The following is a 24,629-nucleotide window of genomic DNA, read 5'->3' as shown; positions in this document are numbered from 1 at the left end:
GGTCTAACCCAGTTACAAAGTAATAAACTATTTATAACTCTGTAATTTTACTAACCTGTAAATATAAAATACTTTGAACAAAAACTACACACTTCCCAAATTATTCTAGGAAATCCCATACCTCCTTATCAAAAGTGTTGGTTATAACCATTTTGAGGGAAAAAAAAATATTTCTTGCATGGAGCTGTACCTTTACTGCAGTTAAGTTTAGCCTTCTTGACTGGCCCCCACCTACCCTACACATCTGCAATCACTGGTAACAAACAAAATTGCCTTCAACTGTTTCCTCAGAGGGCAATACAACTCCCATTAGGAACTCCTGGAAGAAAACAGAATGAGGAGGTATATAAACTATACTACAGACTTATATAAACCATTACTGGCACTCTACATTTTTTCCTCCAAAACGAGGTTTATTTCATTTTTTTTTTTAAACCAGAAAGGCAATATATGTTCGATGCAGAAGCATTATACAAATTATCATCACGTGGGCCTTTATAACATTTTCGTCTTTTTTTTTTTTTTTTAAGGGATTAACACACCCTTTTAACTTGTTTTTAAGTATTTTTAAGGTTTAAAATTCCTAGTAGGAATTCCTGGTAGGAAAACATTATGTGAATGAATACCCAATAGCAAACCACTACAAAATGTTTGGGTTGCACATGGGGCCGAGGGGTAGGGATTCTCTTCATAGCACCCCAGCTTTCTCTCCACGAGGTCAGAGGTACACTGTATTACTGCGACATCCATTAGGTGATCTAAGTTGTTTTTCCTTCAGCAAGGGTCTTATCCGTCTGAAGGGCATTATGCTTGACCTCCAAATTTGACAATTTACTGATGAGATTCATAACTTTTGGGTTGCTCGGCTATTTGACACATTTGCTGGGTTCTGGGCCACATCCCAGAAGGCCACCCATAACATCTGGATCCTGCATGGCTGCAAGAACCTTTGGTCACTAAGAACTTCATTGAGCCCAGGGGCATCCCTTCCATTCCAGGCTTGCCCCCTGCCATTCCACGCATTCCCACAGGAAAGCCACCTAGAAAAGAGCTAGTCTGGGCTCCTGATTGTCATCTGGCTTCTTCCTCCCTCTGGGCTCCCTCATGTTCTTCCCGAACCTTCTTAACACTTTCTATTCTTTCTTTGATCTTTCACTCTTACTTTTTTACTCATACTTTCTCGATGTTCGGCAATTTTCTGGGCGGTTGGTTGAACTTCTTTCAGCATTGCACTAGCATCTTCATCATAATCCAGTTTACAAGCAAGGGCAAGATTATGTGCTGCTTCTTCCCAGTGGCCCAGAAGTCTGTGTGCTTTCCCTCGCCACTTGTAAGGCTGAGCTGAATCGGGATTTATTTCAATAGCTCTGTCATAGTCTTGGATGGCAGCATTTGGCTTCTGTAATTCGATGAAGACACCGGCTCTCTTGGCATACAGAATGGCCAAGCAAGGATTCAGCTTATGGCATCTGTGAACAAGTCAATGGCTTTCTGTAGTTCACTATCATTTAGGGCATCAATGGCAGCCACTTTTTTTATCATTTGCCTGATCCATCATTTCCCCAGTCACCTCTACACTGTCATCTCCCATTTCTTCAGGGGCATCAGTATCTGGTTCAATCACACCTTCACTGTCAATTTCTAGACTACTTTCCTCACTTGATGGTTCGTTTGTCTTTATGTTTTCCTCTGCCTTCTTACTATCTGTTTTTTCTTTCTTGATATTTTCTTCTGATTTAGTTTTATGAGTAGCAGGTAGTATTTTACCCTCCATGCTCTCCATCCACTCCTTCAGGAAGTGCATTTCCTCAGTGTGCAGAATGCTCGGATCCTGCTTATGCATTTTCACAAAGGCCTGACGCTCGCTCACTTTGTGGGGGTCCATGGTCCAGAGATCATGGGAAGTGGTGGGCACAGCAGAGGTTGTGGCCCTGTCCAATTCCAGGTGCAGATGCCAGCTCAGCATGACTGTGTTGAAGCAACTATGTTATTATCTTGATCATAGATACACATATTCATTGTAAAAGCTTAGCAAGTTTAGAAAATTATAAAGAAAATAAAAATCAGTTATAATCCTGCTGGAGTTAGCCACTGAATATCATATACAAGCAGAATTTTATTTATGAACACACACAGGTACCTTTCAGGAAACAGGACTCTTTGGCTTCACCTAATATTTACTGGTAATATTTAACCCCACTAATGGTGTTTAAGATTAAAGAAGCTGCTACACCTGGTTAGAGATTTTAAAGAGATCTGTAAGATATAAAGACTAAGTCAGTCTTCTAAAATGTATTTATAAAATGCTTCTCTATTCTACGTAAACAAGGTCTGAGAAACACGACTTAGGAAGAGGCCAGACAGACATAGCCTACTGGATATTAATCACAATCAAGTTTATAAATAAAGCAGACTTCATGTTTAATGAGTCCAGCTGTGAATAAGAAATTACTACAGTATGTATACTGGGCCTTCTTACACTACACCACCAGAAACAAAATGGGCTCCTATAGGGTCTGTGTCATCAAATCCTATACTTTTTAGAACTAGGAGGGGCCCTGGAGGTAATATTTTGAAATAAATTTACAAAAACTATGCACAGGTGATGAGATTCAGTTTATTATGCTTTTCACTAAAGCTCAGTGACATTCCCACCAGTCTTAGGCAGATCAGAGCACTGAGGGCAGTTACCCTCATTTTCAGGGTCAGGGTATTCTATAGAACGTACAGCAGTTACAGTGGTTTGACGTTAGTTAGGAATATAAGTGTTTATCTTTTCAAATCTGACCCACCCCTCAGAAATTTGCAGAGGTCCAAACCTCTTCATGGAGTCCTTTGACAACTCCCATCTTTATTGATCCCTCTTTCCCTGAAATCTTAAGATAGAACAGTTGGTAACAGTTTGGTGCTTTAATCTACAGTGTACGGTGTTGTTAGTTACTGCCTCCCATACTACATAAGAGAAATCTGAGTGCTACAGGACTGAATATTTGTGCTCCCCCTCCAAATTCTCATGTTGAAACCTAATCCCCCAATGTGATGGTATTTGGCAGTGGGGCCTTTGGGAGTGATTAGGTCATGACAGTGGAGCCCTCGTGAATGGGATTAGTGCGCTTATCAAAGAGGCCCTAGAGAGTTCCCGTGCCTCCTCACACCATGTGAGGAGAGCAAAAAGACCAGGAAGCAGTTCTCACCAGACACTGCATCTTGGCACCTTGATACTGTTGTTTGTAAGTCACCCAGTCTATGGTCTTCTGTGATAACAGCTGGAACACACGAAGATACTGAGGAAAAATGATCACCTTCTATTCATACATCCCATATTACTATGCCCTCCACAGACTAACAACAGGGTCTGAGCATGCAACTGGTATACGATTAATAATGAGTGAATTAAGGCACTAAAAGTTAAAAAATTAAAATAGAAAATGGTCAACAATCAAATCTTAGAAGGCAAGAAGGGCTCAAACTAACCTTAGAATCTGTTCCAGTTTCTCACTTGGTGCATTCCTGAGGCCTGTTAGCATGGCGTGAAGACGGCTCAAGCTGTGTGCTGCCGTAGACACTGGGGTCACACAAGGGCTGTTATCCTTCATGTACCTCACACCGGTAAGTGGTGTGGAGATTCTAAGTGCTTTAGACTAAATTGGGGGTGGGGTGGGGACGGAGAGAACATTATTTTAGGTCAGAATGACTTTAATTACTTCACAAATGAGAATTTAAACCAATCAGACTTTATCAATAAATTTTAATGATTCAAATATCACCATCCTTGGAATTTAAACATACTAACGCCACTAGGAGCTACCACCCTCCATGTGAAGATGTGTGAAAGGACAATTTGTATTTTAGCCAACTAGGAAGTTTGTCTCTTAAAAGCTAAACCTTTAAGGAGCTCCTGAGTGGCTCAGTCAGTTAAGCGTCTGCCTTCGGCTCAGGTCATGATCCCAGGGTCCTGGGATCGAGCCCCACATGGGGCTCCCTGCTCAGCGGGGAATCTGCTTCTCCCTCTGCCTCTGCCTCTCCCTTGTCCTTCTCACTCACTAATAAATAAATAAAATCTTTTTAAAAAAAGAAAAAGTTAAACCTTTAAGATAAGGCATAGTTCCCTAGTATCCCTACTTCAAACCTAAGCAGAAAGGCACAAATAAGCAATAAACTATTAAGAATATCCCTGAGAAACAGAATTTCACAGCTCCCATCTACTACTTTTTTCTGACTACTTACAGACTGACAAAAGCAAGCGGTGAATTAAACCTGGCCCGGATGAATTCCATGATTTAACAAAAGCCCATCTAAATCATCACATTTGTTTCAGAGAGGTGGGACACAGCAACACTCCTGGATGAAAGAACAGCCTGACACAGAACAAACAGCTTTCTTCAGCCTTCCTGCCCCTCCTTTACCTTTAGTTACAGGAATCTATCTATCTTTCCCCCCTAAAGGAGACGGACCTTCAGGGAAATACATATAAGTCAACATTCTTGAATATAAATATGAAAAATATATGACTTCATGTCCGAGAATTTAAGCATGAATACATATGCTAGTGAAACATCTTTTCTATTTTTTCTAATAAACTCTGAAAGGCTAAGATAGCTTAAGAGTGTTTTTCAATATTCAGGAAAAACTATGTTTCCCTATGTAGTAAGTATATTTATTCTAGAGATACTTGTAAAAACACCCAGCAAAATCTTCACCCAGCAAAACAAACTACTCAAGTTTAATGCGATATAGATAAGCACAGAAGATCGCCATACACATCAAAATCTATATGCTTCCTCTGTGACTTAAACAGGATAGAGCCAAGACTTCTACTTGGTTTCAAAGAAATTAATTCTATAATTTTTTTAGATCGGTAAGATGACCTGGGTAGGTTAAGAACATTCAGAAGGCTCCTCCCTGCTCTACCCAGCTTTTCCTGGAGCCAGCTTCCTCCCTGTATGCGAACCAGTGCTGCGCTGGGAGGGGACAGCTTGCACACACACACAGGAAAGCAAGAACAGCCAGCCGCGTCTCACACCGCCCACAGGGAGCAGTGCTTCTGCAGGGGGAACAAGGCAGGACTCCCACCAACAGCCTTCTGTCCACAGTCCTCCAGGTCAGCGTGCAGCTTCTTGGTAGTACTGTTCAGTTCTTGGCTTAAGGCTTCCCGTGCATTCTGATTAAGGAGCCTTTCTCTGACTCAGGTATAAATATTGAGATTTTTAAATATCAGGACATTCCTTCTCCAAGTAAAGACTTCTAAGTTTTTGGAGTGTCCCAGAGCTTTGCATAACAAATGACTCTTTCTCTTTTCCTATCTTTGTATCTAAATGACTTACTGTCAGACAAACAATCCTTTCTACCTACCCACTTACCTTAAGACAGTGACAAATACTAAGAGGAACACTAATTGCAGAGTAAGAGGGAAAGGAAGTGCTGAAGGCTGGGGAGGAAGTTGGTGGTTATTATTCTGTACAGTGGTCAGTCTATCAGAGACCTGAAAGAAGTGAGGAAGTAAACCACATGAATATCTCGAAGAAACATGTTCTAGGCAGAGGAAACAGCAAGAGTGCAGGCTTTGAGTTGGGGTATGCTCGGCATATCTGAGGACCTTAGAGGCCTTCGTAAGGACTTCAGCTTTCACACCATTTATGCAACTGGAGTCATCACTGTCTTCTTTCTCTCACATCCTGGATCCAAGCCATCAGGCAATCGTGTGGGTGCCATCTGCACAATACAGCCCCAATACAACCACTGCTCTGGTCCAAACCACTGTGAGCTATCACCAGAACTACTGCAACAGCCTCTTAATTCCCTTCTTCCACCTTGCCCCCGAAACACTTCCTTATGACACCTTTAAAAATGTCAATCAGACTGATCCAGTCACTGTTTTCCATAACACCTTCCTAATGGCTTTCCTCCCAATCAGAGGAAAGGCAAAAATTCTTACTACAGCTTCCAACGCCCGATATGGAACTCCTGTCCCTTGTGTCCACCCGCCCCTCACTTTTTAATCACTCTTTCACTCACTCACTCACTCTATTCTTACCACATAGCATTCTCACGGTTCCTCCAAAAAGCCAACCATGCTCCCACAGCAAGGCTTGGCACTTGCTGTTCTCTGGGCTTCCAAAACACATTTCTCAGCTCTTCACATGACTTGCTTCCTCACTTACTTCACATCTCTGTTGATGTTACCTCCTCGGAGATGCCTTTCCCCACAGCCCTATGTCTAGCAGCCCAAGGCCCACCCTTTCTCCCTTCTCCCCAGTACTCTGTACCTCTACTCGATTTTACTTTTCTTCATATATCATCATCTGATGTCCTGTATATTTACTTGTTTATCTATCTCTCCACATTAGAATATAAAACAGGATATTCATGGCTGTTTTGTTCATTGATGTATCCCCAGCGTCCAGGACACTATCTGGCATATAGAATATCTTTAGAATATTTGTTGAATGCATAAGCAAAGCAGCCTTAAGTTTGATCTTACAGGTGAGTTACCCCTTGGAATTACCCACACTATCTTGGGAGGCACTTGTCAAAAGCTGTATATTTTCTCTGAACATCATACAACAGAAGGGAAACTCTTAGTCTCCATCACCCTAAGTGTATGCAAGAAATAACACCATGATCCTGAAACTCTGTTTAACAGAATTTTCCTGAAGACTACAGATTCTCAGTTTCCCTAGTGTCTAGATGAAGGCACCCCTCAGGTCAACTGACATTTTCTGTGTCTACTATGTTCAATAAATAAAGACTGCATATTACTGGCCCATTTTTTTCAAAACCAACAGCTATCAGCATGATACATTCATTTAAATTTATATTAAATGCTCTCTCAGATCTACCCCAAAACTTTGAAAGTTGATGTTAACAAAAATTAAATCAGTAAACACAGACAACTTTTTCAATTAAGTATGACAAACATTTTCTTTTTCATACTGGAAGAAGTGCAACATGTGTGCGCACACACACACACAGTTACCCACATAAAATGGCCCGTCTGGCCCATCTGCACCTGCACTTCGGCTCTCCTGGCCCCGGCCAGCTCACCTTGTCGAAGTGCTGCTGCAAGATGTTTTTCATCTGCACCCTTTCAGCAGTCTCTGTTCCTGAACCAGAATTCAGACACCTGGAGAGAGTCCCAATTTCCTCTTCAGCATCCTCTCCAAGAAATATCCTTTCATCTAAATTCCCAACAGATAGAACATACTCCTCATAGGCCTTATTGATGGCTTTACTAGAGGGGGAAAAAAAGGAAAACAGACAACATATACACTCACAGAACTGCCATTTCAATTCATGTTTTAGGCCACTTAGTTATTTCATTTTTTTAATTTACTAAAAAGTTCTAATAATTTTGCGAAAGCTAAACTGCAGACCATTGCTAATTATAAAAACCGAGGTGTATGAAACGCAAGCTTGCTACAGTAAGCCGCTCCTCCGTACAGTGGGTGTATTTTGCGGACAGTGTTTCAGGGTGGGTGCCCTGTACCAGTCAGTCTGCCTGGCAGGTGCAGCTTCTAGTGACATGCTGAGTTATCTTTCCTAGCTGCTCTAGGCATCTGTGAAGACCTCACTACTTCCACATCATCGTTTTTAACCTATATAGTTCCAAAAGAATTTCTTTATTTCAAAAATTACGATCCAAAAGCTTAACTATTAAAGCTTTAAAGAACAGCCACACAATTTTCAATAAATTTAAAACAATGTGCTTAGAGTAACAGTCGATGGAATTTTTCACTGCTTTCTATGTTCTCCCACAAAACATATTCTGTATTTCCAGGGTACAAACAATAAAAACAGTAAACTCTAAGGTTTTCTAAGTATGCAATTTAAAATATTAAAACAGTTTGATAACAGAAGTACTCACAAACTCTCTCCAAAATTCCCCGGCTCTAAAAACCCCGTAAGATTTTCTTCTTTTCCCTTAAGGAGCTATGATGAAAGAAAAGATCCTTAAGTCATCATATTAAAACAAATCTTTCCCCAGAAAATATTTTCACATTACTTCTTTACTACTTACAAACCTTTTTTTCATATAGTTTCCTAATATAGGGTTTCCAGAAATGTTCTTTTATTCCCTTTGCTTCCAAAACTAGGCCATCATGTAAGGAACAGAGTTTCTCAATGACACAAGGTGGGTCGGAGGAAGGTTTAGAATCCTTAGCATGAAAATCTTCAGACAGGCCTACAATGAATAAAATCACAGAAGAGAGAGATCAGGTAGCATTCAATAAGTCAAATCGTAATAAATGAAAATAGAGTCTAATCAGCATGTGAGTTAGCATATAAGTATACAGGAAACAATATATAAGGGCCTAATTTGACTCTAAATTTACCTCAAAAATAGCAAATAGACAAAAGAAAACATAGGCAGTAATCTTTTTTTTTTAAGATTTTATTTCTTTATTTGACAGAGAGAGAGACAGTGAGAGCAGGAACACAAGCAGATCCAGACGGCCAACAGACACATGAAAAGATGCTCAGTATCACTCAGCATCAGGAAGTGCAAATCAAAACCACAATGAGATACCGCCTGTGTCACACCAGTCAGAATGGCTAGTATCAAAAAGGCAAGAAATAACAAGCATTGGTGAGGATGTGCTGGTCTGTGGTGAGCCTCAGACACCAGTCTCTGTTCTGTAGGATGGCGTTTGTAAAGTTGTCAAGAATAAGGCTTGCATCAAGAGATACCAAATGAAATTTAGAAGGTGAGAGGGTAAGACTGATAACTATGTTCAGAAATGCTTGGTAATTCAGGTTAAAAATAAGTACAACACACCTAAATATAGGATGATGGTCCATGTAACCAACAGAGAGATCATTTGTCAGATTGCTCATGCGCATATAGAAGGAGATGTGATAGTCTGTGCAGCTCACGCTCATGAACTCACGAAGTATGGTGTGAAGGCTGGCCTGACAAATTATGCTGCAGCATATTGTACGGACCTGCTGCTGGTCTGCAGGCTCCTCAACAGGTTTGGCAGGGACAAGATCTATGAAGGCCAAGTGGAAATGACTAGAGATGAATGCAATGTGGAAAGCATTGGTGATCAACCTGGTGCCTCCACCTGCTATTTGGATGCAGGGCTGGCCAGAACTACTACTGGAAATAAAGTTTTGGGGGCCCTCAAGGGAGCTGTGGATGGAGGCTTGTGTCACTCACAGTACCAAACAATTCCTTGGTTACGATTTGGAAAGCAAGGAAGTCAACGCAGAAGAAGATTGGAAGCATGTCATGGGTCAGAACGTTGCAGATTATATGTGTTACCTAATGGAAGAAGATGAAGATGCTTGCAAGGAACAATTCTGTCAGTACATAAAGAACAAAGTATCTCTAGACATGGTGGAGGAGATGTATAAGAAAGCTCTCACTACTACATGAGAGAATCCAGTCTATGAGAAGCCTAAGAAAGAAGTTAAAAAGAAGAGGTGGAACCATCCCCCAAAAATGTCTTTTACCCAGAAGAAAGACTGGGGAGCTCAGAAGAAGGCAAGCTTCCTTAGAGCTCAGGAGCAGGCTGCTGAAAGCTAACAAACCAAACCACAATTTCTATGAAGATTTTTCAGATAAAGACAATAAAAAAACTTATTCACCAAGCAGCCAAAATAAATAAATAAATAAATAAAAATAAAATAAGTAGTCATGGAGATGAAAAGTACAACATAAAGAATATAGTCAGTAATATTGTAATAACATTGTATGGTGATAGATGGTGACTACACTTACCATGGTGAGTGCTGGGTGATGTATAGAATTGTTGAATCACTATATTGTACACTTGAAACTAATAGGACATTGTATGTTAATTATACTTAAACAAAAATAAATAAATAGCAAATAGAAGTAAAGTGTATCACTACTCAAAAGATTTTAGTTATTCAATTATTTATCTGGAGACACGTGAAAAAAAAAGAAAATTTTAGTATATCGTTGTAAGATCTAAAAAACATAAAAATAAAATATAACTTTGCAAATAAGTCTGACATTCAAATAAAAAATAGGACTTTGAAAAACATTACTATTCAAAGTATATATAGTTTATATGCTTTCATTTCATTATATTGGAAGCATTTAACATATTGATTTACAGCTTATTCTTGCCCTAGATTCAATATAAGAAAAACTAAATAAGAGTGGAAAAATGAAAAGCAGCCACTATATAGAAACATAAAAGGGAGTTAGGAAGGAAACGAGAGAAAAAAACACATTAAATGAAAAACATTAAATGTACCAAAGCAGGAGCAACTAGGTAATTAACTTCCTAACTTTAAAAATCTACCTTGAGAGTTGGACAAGCTAAAATTCTTTTTTTTTTTTAAATGTTTATTTATTCATGAAAGTCAGAGAGAGAGAGAGAGAGAGAGAGGCAGAGGCAGAGGGAGAAGCAGGCTTCCCACTGAGCAGGAAGCCCGATGCGGGGCTCGATCCCAGGACCCTGGGATCATGACCTGAGCCGAAGGCAGACGCTTAACCATCTGAGTCACCCAGGCGCCCCAAGACAAGCTAAAATTCTAATTGCAACCACCCCAAAACTGAAAATCACTCAGAATCCTATCCCTACCATGGTATTATTCAAATAGCAACAGCATTATATACTAGCTCTATAAATACTGTTTAATATTTATAATATTAATTGTGAGTTATGATTTGGTCTCTTACTATCTATCATTCACAGAAATTACATGCCTTAAAACCTGCTAAATGCATTGCCAAAATAATCATTTCTATTCATCTTTTAGTTTAAGAGCTAAAAATTCATTTTACTTACTTACAACCATTACTACTCCTCTTCTGTAGGAAAAAATTTGTAATGAAGAGTATTTCAATAAATCCATTTTGAGCTCCTACTTGTGCCAGGCACAAAGCCTGGCAATGTAGAAAAACAACATCAGTTTTAATGTCACTTTGCTACTCTGGGTTTTTAAGTTCCTTCTTGTTGAGTATATATTGCAGAAACTTCTCAAGTTGTCATGTAAGACTTTACACTTTGTAATATTTGCAATTGCTTTTTCCGTAAGTATTTTTACAGAGAGCTCAACTCCTAGTGATAAGTAGTTATAAGTACTCTGGAGAACCATGATGATGGAGCTTTTCAAAGCACTTACATTCTCTGATGCTGGAAACCTGTGGTATGTGCACAACTCCCAAGAGTAAACACAATGTAGAAATGCGAGTTGTCCAGTAATCTCCGATTTATAATCTTACCTTTAAAATTAGGATTCACCAGTTCTTTGCGATTGGAACACTGAAGGGCATTTCCATAAACCAAGTCCAAAGCACACAGCAGAAGATGGTAAGAATTGACCAAATCATCACTAATCATGGGGAAATTACCTACAGGAATGTAAACAGTTATCAAGTATATTTGCATCAACTTTACAATATTTTAAAAGTAATTTCTTCCTTTAATTAAAATGACATTTACAACACTGTACCAAAGCTGACTCAAAAGTTATATGAAGTGTTCTAGCAAATTTACATTTTGAAATATTAAAGTCTAATAAATTTCTAAGTGTAATGAAAACCAAAACTTTACTAAAAACAACATTCATTCACTCAACATTCAGTAAATAAGCATTAAATCCCTAGTAACTGACCAAAATTTTATCACTAGTTTTTTTCTTTGAAAATTCTAAACAAACGTCATAAATTATCTCAAACTGTAGGAAATTCTTTTATGTGAAAACATTTTTCTGTCAAGAAAATTAGTAGATATTATACACCTGAAAGTAATTAACACTGTATGTTAACTATACTGGAATTAAGATTTAAAACTCAATTAAAAACAAAAAGTAAAAAAAAAAATAAAAATACATGGAGACAAACAATGGTCCAACATCTTTGGGATGCACAAAAAGCAATTCTAAGAGGGAAACTAAAAAAAAAAAAAGATTACTAGAAACCCTTAGATGGGAATAACTAAAAAATGAGTTTTTCATGTATATACTTTAAAAAGACCAGAACCTATAATCAGACTCCTAACAGTAATATTTTAGATACTTTCTCCACAATAACACAAACTCATACAAATTAAGCAACAGGATCACAATGAAAGATATTTAAGTCTAGAGCTAATATCCTAGGAATAACGTAGATGCATGGTAACAAAGGAAAAAGAAACCAAAACTCAAACCTATAGAAACATGTCATTTCTGCAATGCTAGTTTTAACACTGAAATCAGTTTTTATAGGCAGGTATACAGTTTAATTCTTAGAAATTAAGAAATATTTCTAGATTTCTTTTATAACTTCGAGCATATCCCTTTTCTCATTTAACACTGCATATGCATGCTTCCTAGTGATTTTACACCCTTATAACATCACATGAATTCAAGTTTAATAGCTAACATACATCTGAGGGATTGTTTCTAAACCTCAACATTTTCACCATTTTCACACGTAATGCCTGCCCAAATACATGCAAACACACAAACACACACACACGCACACACACACACTACTTTGTTTCAGGCTTTTTTTTCCCCCCCTCTCCTTTCCTCCAAAGAAAGTTACCACTTACCTCCACATATCAGGATAACTCTCTTTTTGTATAGATGAAAACATTCAACAAATCAACTTAAATGAATTAAAGAGAAAATTTTTTTTCTGTTGTCAGAAAGACAACTGATAATTAATAGGTTAAGTTTTGCATTGATAAGAATCAAACTAACTTGCCTGGTTCCACTATAAAGATGTTAATATTAAAGTATACTCAGTTTCTCAAATGTAAAACAGGAAGTGGCACCTGCTGGTTTCAAGCTACAAAGCCCATCAGATTGACAAGCCTAAACCTGTCACTGGTTTGTACTTGCCATAAAGGGAAAAAAAAAAAAAAAACAGCAGCACTATAACTTCTAAGAAAAAACAGAAAGGCCCCTAAAGATCAGAATCTTAAACTCCAAGACTGTCCCAACCTGACATACTTTACATTTCAAATCCTGACTTTAGAAATAAATCTCACTTTGTAAGATAAGTTATCTTTCAAATAAAGATAACTTGTTTAAACTCCGAAGTTGGCTTATTTATCAGGAATGAGGAGATTGGAGAGTGTAAAACAGGAACTGATTGGTCTTCAGGCCACAAAGCCCTTCATGATGACAAGCCCAAACTTGTCACTGGTGTATACTCGCCACAGGAAGTCAACAAAGATAACAGGCAGAAAGTTGGCTTATGTATCAGGAATGAGATAATCTGGGATTGCCCATATGCTGCAGGGAAGCCATGAGAAAGGTGGCTATAGAAGAGTACAACTCTCTCCAAATAACTAAATCAAGAACTGAATAAAACGAATTAAACAACTCTATTAGAAAAGATCCCAGTGAATCATAAAAGATCATAGTGTCAGACAGTGAGGAGACAGACTCTTCAGATTAAACAAATTATAGATGGAATAATAAAACTCAAACACTGCAGAGACAAAAAATATGCCACCCCAGGTGATCAAGTGAGACCAAAATGTAAATAAGGACTGTAACATTCTTTGTAAACAGTTTACGTAGTACCAAACACATTCACTCCCAGGTACACGGACACCATAAGAGACATAAACAAAACAGATAAAAATCCCAGAAGTCAGATGCACCTGCCCACAATCGAACGACAAGACTAATACTGTATATAAAACCAGCCACAGCAAACTGAAAGTGACAGCAAGTGACACTATGAGAACAGTTTATATGCTCCTACGCCTTTATTTTGTACCACTTACCATATCACATTTATCTCCACTAAAGAAACATGCCAGTGTGATGGAAAACAAAATAACTAACGGCTTATTTTTGGCAGAAGAAAGATTTTTCTTTTCTTATTTAAATTCAATTAGCCAACATATAGTACATCATTAGTTCAATAAGTCATCAGATGCACAGAACCCCCAGTGCTCATCACATCACGTGCCCTCCCCAATGCTTATCACCCAGTTGCCCCATCCTCCCACTCACCTTCCCCTCCGCGACCCTCCGTTTGTTTCCCAGAGTCAAGAGTCTCTCGTGGCTTGTCTCCCTTACCTCTTCCCATTCAGTTTTCCCTCCCCTCCCCTGTGATCCTCTGCACTATCTCTTATATTCCACATATGAGTGAAACCATATAATTGTCTTTCTCTGATTGACTTATTTCAGTTAGCATAATACCTTCGATCAACCATGTAGCTCAAGGAGGAGGGCTGAGCTCTCACTGAACTAGTGAGAGACGACCAGCTATAATCAGATACATCAAACCCCGAGACCAGTGGAGTGACACATCCTTGCTAGAGGGCCTTCACATCTGGCATGAAACCAAGAGCTAGATGTGGGTTCAAACCCCAGCTCTGTTTCTAGCAGCTAGTTTTTGGGCTTCAGTTACCAATCTTAAAAGTAAATAATTTGGGCTACTTGATCTAATAATGAGAATCTCTTACATTTATGAAATTCCTTCTAGCTCTATGATTCTTTGATTATAACTTTGTATTTTATTGGGTTTTCTTAATAGCAAAGGCATTCTAGGGCGCCTGGGTGGCTCAGTTGGTTAAGCGACTGCCTTCGGCTCAGGTCATGATCCTGGAGTCCTGGGATCGAGTCCCGCATCGGGCTCCCTGCTCGGCAGGGAGTCTGCTTCGTCCTCTGACCCTCCTCCCTCTCATGTGTTCTCTCTCTCTCATTCTCTCTCTCTCAAATAAATAAATAAAATCTTTAAAAAAAAAAAAAATAGCAAAGGCATTCTATATAGTCTGTGTAATTAATGTAACTGTATTTTCTTTTCTTTTTGAGATTACTAAGAATCATTTCTACATAGAAATTTAGAGAGGACCCCCCAAAAAACAAAACATATTTCACTGAATACAGACCTTGGGTAAGTTACGGGAGATGAGAAGGGGGAGAAAATAAATTGTATCCAAAGGCATTTGAGCAAGTATATTTATCTGAACAAAATGCAAAAAGTAATCCGAACTACACAAACTGAGGATGAGCAGTCACACTAAGCGAAGTAAGACGTGGCTCATGAAAAATATAGCTCAAGATACCAGTACAGACCACTAATGTGTTTTCAGTCCATAACTCAGAAGAATAGCTTTCAGTGGAAAAGATGTTACGTAAGAACAAAATTAAAGGATTTTCCATTTAACGAAAGAAGTTTTGGACATTATAAAGAAATTCAAAAGACTTTTATGAAAAGGCAATACTTAAAAATGAATCTGAGACTAAAACCCTTAAGAAATTTTTCAGTGAGCATCTTTCCCTGATACACATTACAGGTTGACAAAAGTAGTATGTGAACATTTAAATAAGCTAACACCTAGATAAATATTGCTCTGTCTTACCTTTTGCGTATATAAAGAGCACCCAACAAAAATGGAAAACTTCGGACACGGTACAGGGCTGTCGCCTTTGGGGGAGGAAAAAAGTCATGAGATAACAGAAGCATTTGAAAAAGACATCAGAAATGACTATAAAGTAGGTGACACACCAAACCCACGTTAAAGGGAGTAAGAGCAGATTCACTTCACACAGAAAACGTGCAAGAAGTTCTGCTCCAACCAAATACTGGTCAGGACAAAGCCGAGGAAAGAGCTCATCCCAGAAAAAAGAAGATTCTGAAGAACTATAAAAGGTTCTCAAGGTCAAGACAGGTAAGGTAGAAAATGAGTAACAACAGTTCTTTCGATGACATCAGCAAGGCTAATGCTGCTTTCGGATCCGTGTATACAATCAGATTATTCTCTCATTTTTTCTTTCCTTTATCACAGCTGATGAACTGTAAACCCTCCCTCCCTAAAGACATTCCAGATTACATCAAGTCACAAAAGGACTAGTTAATGTAAATTCTGGGCTTCCTAGAATTCTTTATTCTTTATCGTTAAGACAATCCATTCTATTTTGCCAACGCTGTCTGCTGAAGGGAGTTTCAGAGCTGTTTTAAGCTCTTGGCTTTTCTACCAGAACCTCTGGTGATGTTTAGATAAGACATCTGTGGTCTCCACACCCCAACAAGGAGCTCTGAGAAGAATCAGGACACTGGGGTTTAGTTCCCCCACTGTCCTTCGCAAGGCACACTTGCTCTCCATGTGCCTCAGTCTCTTCATCTGCTGAACGATTATTCTACTTGGGCATAGTTTTGTACTTAAGTCACCAGTCCATGGTGAGGATTAAATGTCAGTGCCCTGCTTTTTAAAAGTGGCCTCTCGGGGCACCTGGGGGGGCTCAGTCAGTTAAGCGTCTGACTCCTGATTTTGGCTCAGGTCATGATCTCAGGGTCGTGAGCTCAAGCCCCTCATTGGGTTCCACACTCAGCGCAGAGTCTGCTTGAGATTCTCTCTCTCCCTCTGCTCCTCCCCATTTTCGCACATGCTCTAAGATAAATAAATAAATAAAATCTTTAAAAAATTAAAAAATACAAAATACAAGTGGCCTCCCTCCCGCAGGCACATGAGAACTATTCAGTTTTAATGCCTACCTAGATGAAAGCCAAACTTTTTAGCTCAACACTCAAGCACTCTAAAAACTGAATCTTTAACTTGAGAACCCTAGAACTTAACCTACTAGGCCAAACTGCCTCTTACTTTGCCACTTTGGTGTATTCCTACTTTATCCCATGCAATGAAGGCTCTATCTATATCTCCAAATTCACCCATCGAAATCCCACCAACCGTTCCTTATTTCATGGAACCTTAGTGGACTGGCTCATGCACAGTGGTTTAATTTTGGCTCAGAAGTTGTACGTTTGTTATCTTTCGCATTTCTACATGCCTCCTCTCCACAACTATACTGTAAGCCCTCAAAAGACAGTGGCTGTGGGTTTTGGTTTTTTTTTTTTTTTAAAGACTTGTGTCTTGGGGCACCTGGGCGGCTTAGTCGGTTAAGGATCCAACTCTTGATTTCAGCTCAGGTCAAGACCTCAGAGTCATGGGACTGAGCCCTGTGTCAGGCTCCGCACTGGGCGTTGAGCCTGCTTAAGATTCTCTCTCTCTCTCTCTCTCAAAAATAAATAAATACTTGTGTCCTATATAATACCTAACAACATACTTCACACAGTAAGTTCTCAATAAATACCCAGTGACAAATATTCAAAGTGTGTGTGAGATGTAGTACAGAGTCATGGTGAAGCATATGGGTTCTGCAAGCAGACCACTAATTTCAATAATAGCTCCACACTCACTGTGTGACCCTGACTAAATTACTTCACCTCTCAAGGGCGTATGTTTCTCCACTTGTAACAACAGAAACCCCATCTGGTTGTCATAAGGATTCACTGAAGTAATACAGGTTTAAACCTTAGAACAGTCCCCATAATAAATGCTCAGTAAATGGTATATGTTACTACTATTAACCAAAAGTACTAATAAATGTATACAGAGTGATCTAAATGTAGAATTTTTAAAATAAAGTTACTTACAATTTTCTTAACTACAATTAGGTAGTATACATAGACTACTAAATATCAAGGCAAGTGCAATCTAAAATCATTTTCTACAACACTCCAAAGAAAGAAGATATTCTCTATCTTTCTGTAAATGACATCAGCCTCGCTCAGACTTAGAACAAAGCATCTATCCAAACTTTGGAAATAGTTCTCCAAAACTACAAGCAAACTAGAGCAGCTGCTTCCTCAGCAGTGGAGTCAACTATCTAAGAAATAAGAAAGTACATAGTTTCTTTTATTTTTTAAAAGCTGCTCACTTGGGGCGCCTGGGTGGCTGAGTCAGTTAAGCGTCTGCCTTCAGCTCAGGTCATGATCCCAGGTCCTGTGATCGAGCCCCATGTTGGGCTCCCTGCTCAGCAGGAAATCTGCTTCTCTCTCTCCCTCTGCCCCTGCTCCATTTCTTCCTCTCACTTGCTCACTCTCTCAAATAAATAAATAAAAATTAAAAAAAAAAAAAGCTCCTCACTTACTGTAAACATCCTTCACAATTTGGGAAAAAATTTTATATTGAAAGAGGCAAAAAAAAAAAAAGAAAGAAAGAGAGGCAGACATTATTCATTCAATTATAACTCCTTTTCCCTGACTTTTCTTGTCAACATTGTTCTAGTTCTAGTTTAAGAACAATTTCCATTTCTACTTTGCGAAAAAGTGTTCATGATAAAGATAGAGAATTTGCATCACATGATTGCCTTTATCTATCAGGAAAGATGGAAAACATTGAGCCAGAGTAAGTTTATAGATTTTGCAGACATGATCAGAAAGCACAAATTCATAATCGTTTCAGGTCCCCTACTCTCCCGCATCCAGTTTCTCTACTCTTGATTGATCGTAAACTTCAAAATACATACAGAAGCCAGTTCAGAGGGGATTATCTGTTACTAAGCTGGACATAAAAGTCAAATAATAGAAATAGTCAACATAGCCAATAACAGAAAATTAAGGAGTCAAATTCTATACCCAAGGCGGCCAATTAGCGAAAATATCTAAGATCTGGCTTTTGCATTTTGGGGTGCTTAAATGAAAAGGGAAAGTTTACAGAAACAATAATTCCATGCATTTTACAATATGAAGGAAGCCAAATTCTTCATGGCTAACACAAAATGAGAAGCAAGAAATTATTATTAAAAGAGAGCTACTGGAAAGAAAGTGTACTTATGAAATCACATTTGTTTTTTTAAGACTAGCAAAATAGGGGTGTCTGGGTGGCTCAGTCAGTTAAGCAACCAAATCTTGATTTCTGCTCAGATCATGTCTCATGGGTTGTGAGACTGAGCCCCACGACGGCCTCCTCGCTGGGCTTGGAGCCTACCTAAGATTATCTCTGCCCTTCCCCCCACCTCGTGTGCATGCACTCTTTCTCTCTCTAAAGAAAAAAAACAAACTAACAAAATAAACTGAGGGACACAAACTGAGGGATCAGAACTGTAGCACAGATTAAAAAAAAAAAAAAAAGTATATTCCTGACTAACAAATATAAAAACATACCGCTGTTTTCTTCCTCTCTGTTGACGAGGCTGCTCCTCTTGAGGATATTTAAAAATGTCCTGAAAAATGGGTTCATATTTCTTAAAAATTACTGCTGAAACGGTGAAGTTTCTTTCTAATCTCTCAGTACGTTCTCTGAAATGTGGGGGTAGATTTGCCATGTCTTCCCACTTCTTCATCTTGTTAAAAAATTCAATTAAGCTGATATTAAAATAAAAAATGAGATATTTTCAAAATTAACACAAAGGTAGGGTACACAAATATAATTAAATCAAAAATTTAACTCATTAAATTATATTACTTTCAGACAGTGATAAAATCACAATTCATGCCTCTGACTAGCTTAATCGCTTACAGATTGATTTATTTCTCTGATTCTCCTAATCTATTTTTCTGAGATTACCAGAGGGTTTTACTTTTTTAATTATGAAAAATATAAAAATACAAAATAATTAGAGTAATGTAACCAACACTTAAGTACCCAACTGCCAGATTTAACAAACATTAACATATTGAATAAATTTTGCCATGTTTGCTTCAGGTTCTACAAAAACAGCCAAATTCCTATTTGTACTCCTCCCCAAACCCATGCCCCCCTCTGCCTCCCCGAAGATAACCACCATTGTAAAGTTAGTCTGAATCCGTGTTATAATACTTACTACTTAGCGTACCTACTATATACATCTATATGTATCCATAAACAGTAAGTAGTATCTTTTGTGTGTGTGGCTTTAAGATTTTACATAAATAGTATCATACTGCAAGGAGCATTCTGCAACTTGCTTTTTCATTCAATGTTTCTGAGATTAACATTGATACATGCAGATCTCTTTCATTTTAATTGTTAAAAATATTCCCTCATATGAACTACCATGACTTTTTGCATTCATTCCCCAACCAATGAAAATTGAGGTTTCTGATTTTACATTATGACAAAAAAATGCTGTAATCAACACATTCTTATACATGTATGTAAGAGCTTCTTTAGGGACACTAAGAAGTAGAATTGCTGAGTTAGAGACTGTGCATCTTCAAGTTTACTAGATATTGTCAAATTTCCCATTCAAGTGGCCATGCCCATTTATACTCTCACCAAGGTACCCCAGCAATACAGAGTTCCCGTTTCCCTCCATAATGACCAAAGCTGGTTTTATCAGATTTCAAATTTCCCCAATCTGATGAGAATGACAGATACCTTGTTTTTAATTTGAACTTCCTTGGTTACTAGTGAAATTGAACATCTTTACATACATCTATTAGCTATGTGAGTTCTGACTTTTGGGAAACCACATTCTTTACCCCTTGTTTAGTAGCTGTTTGTCAATCATGCAACTATTTGTTAGTAGCTCTTTATATAATTCTGGATACTGATCTTTTGTCAGTTATACACATTGTAAATATCTTCTCCCGACATACTTTGTGTTTAACCCATTTTAGTTCATTATGGCAGAAAAGTAAATAATCTGAACTCAAAGGTAAAAATTTAAAGATAGAAACTGAGTTTCTGAAATGGAAATACAACTGAAGCCTAGGACTGTATTACTTGCATTAAAATGTTGGATAAGTTTGATTTACTACGGTTTATGATGATGATTCCATAATTTGACCTTTGCTTCTAAAGTTCCTCATCCGTCACTTAACTGGATTACTCTGCCTCCCCTTTTCTTCTCCGTTAACGATTATACTTTTGCACCTTAAGTCCACTTCTGCAGGTTTACAGCTCAGGGGTTCAACTCTTTATGCACTGTCTCTTGTTCTTAGGCCTAAATATAACTCGGGATGGAGTTCAAGGTTAATAAATAGGCTACAGCTAAAATATTACATCCCTTGTTATTTTAATAGTAAGCAATTTTTTAAGCCATTAGGTACATAAATTTTGACTGTGGTATTCTCCCCCACAAACTGCCAAATATTCTTTTTCCACCAATCTTTAACAAGTCATAAAAGAAAATTCACCCAAAAGGCACAAATAATAAATGTAATCAATTCAATTACACAACAGATAGAAGAAGCAATTTTTGCCTCTTCTTTAAAACAGTATTTGACCCTTTCAATAATTGATTGTAACAGTGTTGCTTATCCCCCCCAAACAGGAAATGGAGAAGTCTTTACACATTCCATATATTAAAATACAAATCCTGTGCATGTAGTTTTAAGTTTAATACCGTATTTTATTTCCCTTTACAATTTAGAGTATATCCTAAAGTTTTCAATAGCCTTATTTAGAATTCTGCCAATACTGCACAATGTAAGTCATAACCTTTAATAGTAAAACCTTCATACAAATGCGTAATACATTAAAATTTCAATACTTTTCACTAAAGAGTAAAATATAATAGATACATAGATGTGGTAAAGGAAAACCATGACCTAGTTTCTAAATTCAGCACTCTATAGGTACAAACGCCTGGGAAATGATGACAGAATTCTTACTATCAGTATGATTTTTGACCTTTCATATTTGTCACATTCTACCTTTCAAACTCTGACATAGTTACCTCTGCTCTGAACATCGCAGGATTCTAGTTAAAGATACATAGTTTCCTTCAACTGTCCCTTTGCTTACAGTTGGCACAGATTTTCTGCAAGCCACATATAAGGCACATGCTAACCAGTGAAGATCATTTCCCTGTAAAATAAAAGAAAATTGAGTTTTAGCTAATGAGCTATGTAAACATTTCAATATAATAAACTTTTTAGATTAAATGGAAGGCACTATTTTTATGTTTGTGGGAAACTGTATTTTCAATGATGGCTCTATTCCATGTGCTCCTTATACTTGGACATTGACATTTTCACACTGAGAGACAGGAATCTGTGTTCTGTTCCCTCATTTTCAACTGTCTCAACTAATAGCATAGGTGAAAATGATGCTATGTAACTTGCAAGATCATAAAGGGCAATAAAGATTCTACCTGGCTCACTGTCTCAGCATACATGCCCTGGGACAAATTAACAGTCACAAAGACTCAATTTTCTTATCCGAGGGCTGTGAGAATGAAATGAGTTACAAGAATAAAGCACAGAAAATACAAGAAATGAAAAGATAAAATTCTATAACCAATACTCTGTATTAAATATCATATGAGGGGCGTCTGGGTGGCTCAGTCAGTCAAGTGTCCTTTGGCTCAGGTCATGATCTCAGGGTCCTGGAATTGAGCCCCACATCAAGCCCTGCATCGGGCTGCCTGCTCAGCGGGGAGTCTGCTTCTCTCTCTCCTCCCTGCTCCTTCTCTCTCTCTCGTTATCTCTGTTGCTATCTCTGTCTCTCTCAAATAAATAAAATCTTTTTAAAAATATCATATGAGTCTTATTTTCCATTGTACACTTCCATGAGACTGACATCCTATGTTATCTTACAGCATACCCGATTACAAGCTCCACAAGGGTGGAGATTTTTAAGTTTTGTTCGCTGCTCTGTCCCCACCAACTACAACAGTATCTGGCAAAGAAGAGGTGATAAATAAATACTTGATAAATGAATATTCATTCATTCATTGGGTAAACCGAGCTAAGAATCTGAAATCCAAGTCTTTAAAAAACTGAGTCATCAAACATGTGTTTTCAAAAATAATTTACTAACCATCAATTGTTTGTCAATTGCTTATATAACACTGGACTTCAACAACTTAATCCCTATGAGTTGAAATACCTCAGCTGTATGGTGATAATACTTGTTCTATTCAATTTAAAAGATTATCGTGAGGACAAAATAAGAGCTTATTTGGAAACACTTACGCCCATCACCAAAGAACCACTGGAACCACTGACCACAGAACCACTGAGAAATAAACAGGAATGTGGCCTATTCGGCCACATCACCTAAGCATAGGAAGGAGCTCTGTAAACTCTCAAGCACAAGCACTGCCCATGACTGCCTTATGTGCAAGAAACTATACATTACCTTATTAAACCTTCAGAACAACGCTGATGTAGGTACAAATATCTCAAATTTACATATCACAAAATTGAGTTTCGGAGTGGTTAAGTAAATTGTCCAAAGTCACCTAGGTCTGTCAAGTTCTAAAGCCACCATATTACTAGCCTTTCCCCCCACCCTGTAGATATAACTACAAGGAGAAGGAACTGAAATAAGGTTCTATTAATGCAAGAATAAATAGTAACCTTAGTGAGTTACATGCAGGCAAAAACACCCTATTATTATAATTAAACAATACCTTGGTTAGGCCTTCCCATTCTATTTGCCCCGCTCTTTCCACAAACTGTAAAACAACTTAAGAAAATCATATGGCCTCCTGTTTAATGCCACACACAAGCAAACAGCTGATAAACAATCCAGACTTCCGTGTCACTTCCCATTGGTCCACAAAGGGGAGGTGCCTACAGAGTTGAGCCTCACTGGCTAGAATGGCCATTTTTCTCATCTGCAAGCCCCGTCCGAAGAAAGGGACATAACATGCCTAAATCACAGCGGCTACAGAGTCCTGTGCAACGTCTGGGGTGACCAAAACGTCCTCAAGGTCGTCGCAGTCCGGACTTCCTAGGGACAAATGGGGGGCATTTATCCAAGCGCAGGTAGGCAGAAAGCCCGTTTCATTTGCCCTCAGGAAGATTCGCCTTAGTTTACACACAAACACAGCCCGAAACTTAACGACGCGCTCACTCTACGGACGCAGTGCCGGGACAAAGGCAATTTGGGTCAGCAGGAGAAGAACTGAAGGAGCAGCCTAGCAACCGAGGCGCTAAAATCGGGCTAACCTCCGTGGGAGCACAGCCAAGTCCCCTCCCCTTCTCTTTACCGTCTCAACAACTGCACCTGTTCATCCTGCCAACAAGGTGCTTGTATTTTTGCAACGTGACCCCGGCACGACCTCAGCCTCGCGCTGCCACTTTAGGGCAAGAGGTGTTCCCCACTCGGGACCCGCCAGGGAGCAGCTGCGAGGCGGGGTTCACTTGCAGGGCCGCTAAGGGCTTTCCGAAAGCCAGGTCTCCAGGACCAAGGTGCCCAGGGAGGATTCCCACGGCTCTGCAGGCTGGGGACCGGAGACCCGGGGCCTGCCCGAGGGTCCCTGCAGGGCGCCCGACCCGGGGAGGGGAGGAGCCCCATTCCCGCGGCGGGGCGCGACGACTAGGCCCGGCAAGCCCCTCCTCTCCTCCCCCGAGCGCACCTCCAGCGTGTAGCTCTCGCTCATGTTGCGGTAGCTGTCCCAGGCCTCGGCCCGCGCCGCCTCGTCCATGTTTAGGCGGCTGCACAGCTCGTCGAACCGCTGCTGGGTCTGAGGGGCCGGCGACCGCGCCGGCTGCGCGGCGTCCTCCGCCTCCCCGTCGTCTTCCTCCTCCTCATCCGAGGCTGCCGCCGCCGGAGGAGGAGGCGGGGGCGGCGGCGAATGGTCGCCTCCGGACGGCATAGCGCACCCCTGGGCGGCCGGTCCTCAGGTGAGCTGAGGGCCCGAGCCCGCAGCCATTCAAACCGCGGAGCGCCCGCCCGTCGGCCGTCCGCACGGCGACTGCGCCGCCACCAAGGAAGCTAGACCTCATATAGGCACCCGTAGTTCCGAGCATGGCCTGCTGGGAAATGTAGTCCGAGCCGGAGGCCCACGCGGGTCAAAAATCTTATTTTGAAAAAAATCAACCCACGTAGTGTTCCTTGGGCTAAAGTAAAAGCGGCTTTGCCACCTTTTAAGTACGTCCCCGTGGTGGGACCATTCGGCAGCGCTGTATGGAAGAGAAAACACCCCAGAAGCATTGACTTGTGATGGTTTCGTATCCAAGGTATCTCCAAAATTAATAC

General features: G+C 39.4%; 1 protein-coding gene and 2 pseudogenes across 2 annotated transcripts in view; 1 reads left to right on the top strand and 2 right to left on the bottom strand.

Moving 5' to 3' along the window:
* The window catches only part of RBL2 (RB transcriptional corepressor like 2), a 49,505-nt gene extending 25,259 nt beyond the window's left edge, over positions 1 to 24,246 (bottom strand). The window contains exons 1-9 of one of the 2 annotated variants that reach the window (XM_032424116.1): positions 24,007 to 24,246; positions 21,376 to 21,506; positions 18,878 to 19,078; positions 15,294 to 15,358; positions 11,204 to 11,332; positions 8,022 to 8,182; positions 7,865 to 7,929; positions 7,045 to 7,231; positions 3,475 to 3,641 (exon numbers count right to left, since the gene is read on the bottom strand). In XM_032424116.1, the coding sequence (XP_032280007.1) occupies positions 3,475 to 3,641; positions 7,045 to 7,231; positions 7,865 to 7,929; positions 8,022 to 8,182; positions 11,204 to 11,332; positions 15,294 to 15,358; positions 18,878 to 19,078; positions 21,376 to 21,506; positions 24,007 to 24,246 (1,346 nt within the window). Of the gene's footprint in view, positions 1 to 3,474; positions 3,642 to 7,044; positions 7,232 to 7,864; positions 7,930 to 8,021; positions 8,183 to 11,203; positions 11,333 to 15,293; positions 15,359 to 18,877; positions 19,079 to 21,375; positions 21,507 to 23,055; positions 23,961 to 24,006 lie in introns of those variants that run through there. The other variant, XM_032424117.1, reaches the window with a different exon arrangement.
* LOC116644510 lies at positions 326 to 3,243 on the bottom strand (annotated as a pseudogene).
* On the top strand, positions 8,534 to 9,575 carry LOC116644511 (annotated as a pseudogene).
* Positions 24,247 to 24,629: the final 383 nt, after the last annotated feature.

The sequence above is a fragment of the Phoca vitulina genome, unplaced genomic scaffold (assembly GCF_004348235.1).
Source record: "Phoca vitulina isolate PV1807 unplaced genomic scaffold, GSC_HSeal_1.0 scaffold30, whole genome shotgun sequence".
Classification (NCBI taxonomy): Eukaryota; Metazoa; Chordata; class Mammalia; order Carnivora; family Phocidae; genus Phoca; species Phoca vitulina.
This window is presented reverse-complemented; position numbering and strand designations above follow the sequence as displayed.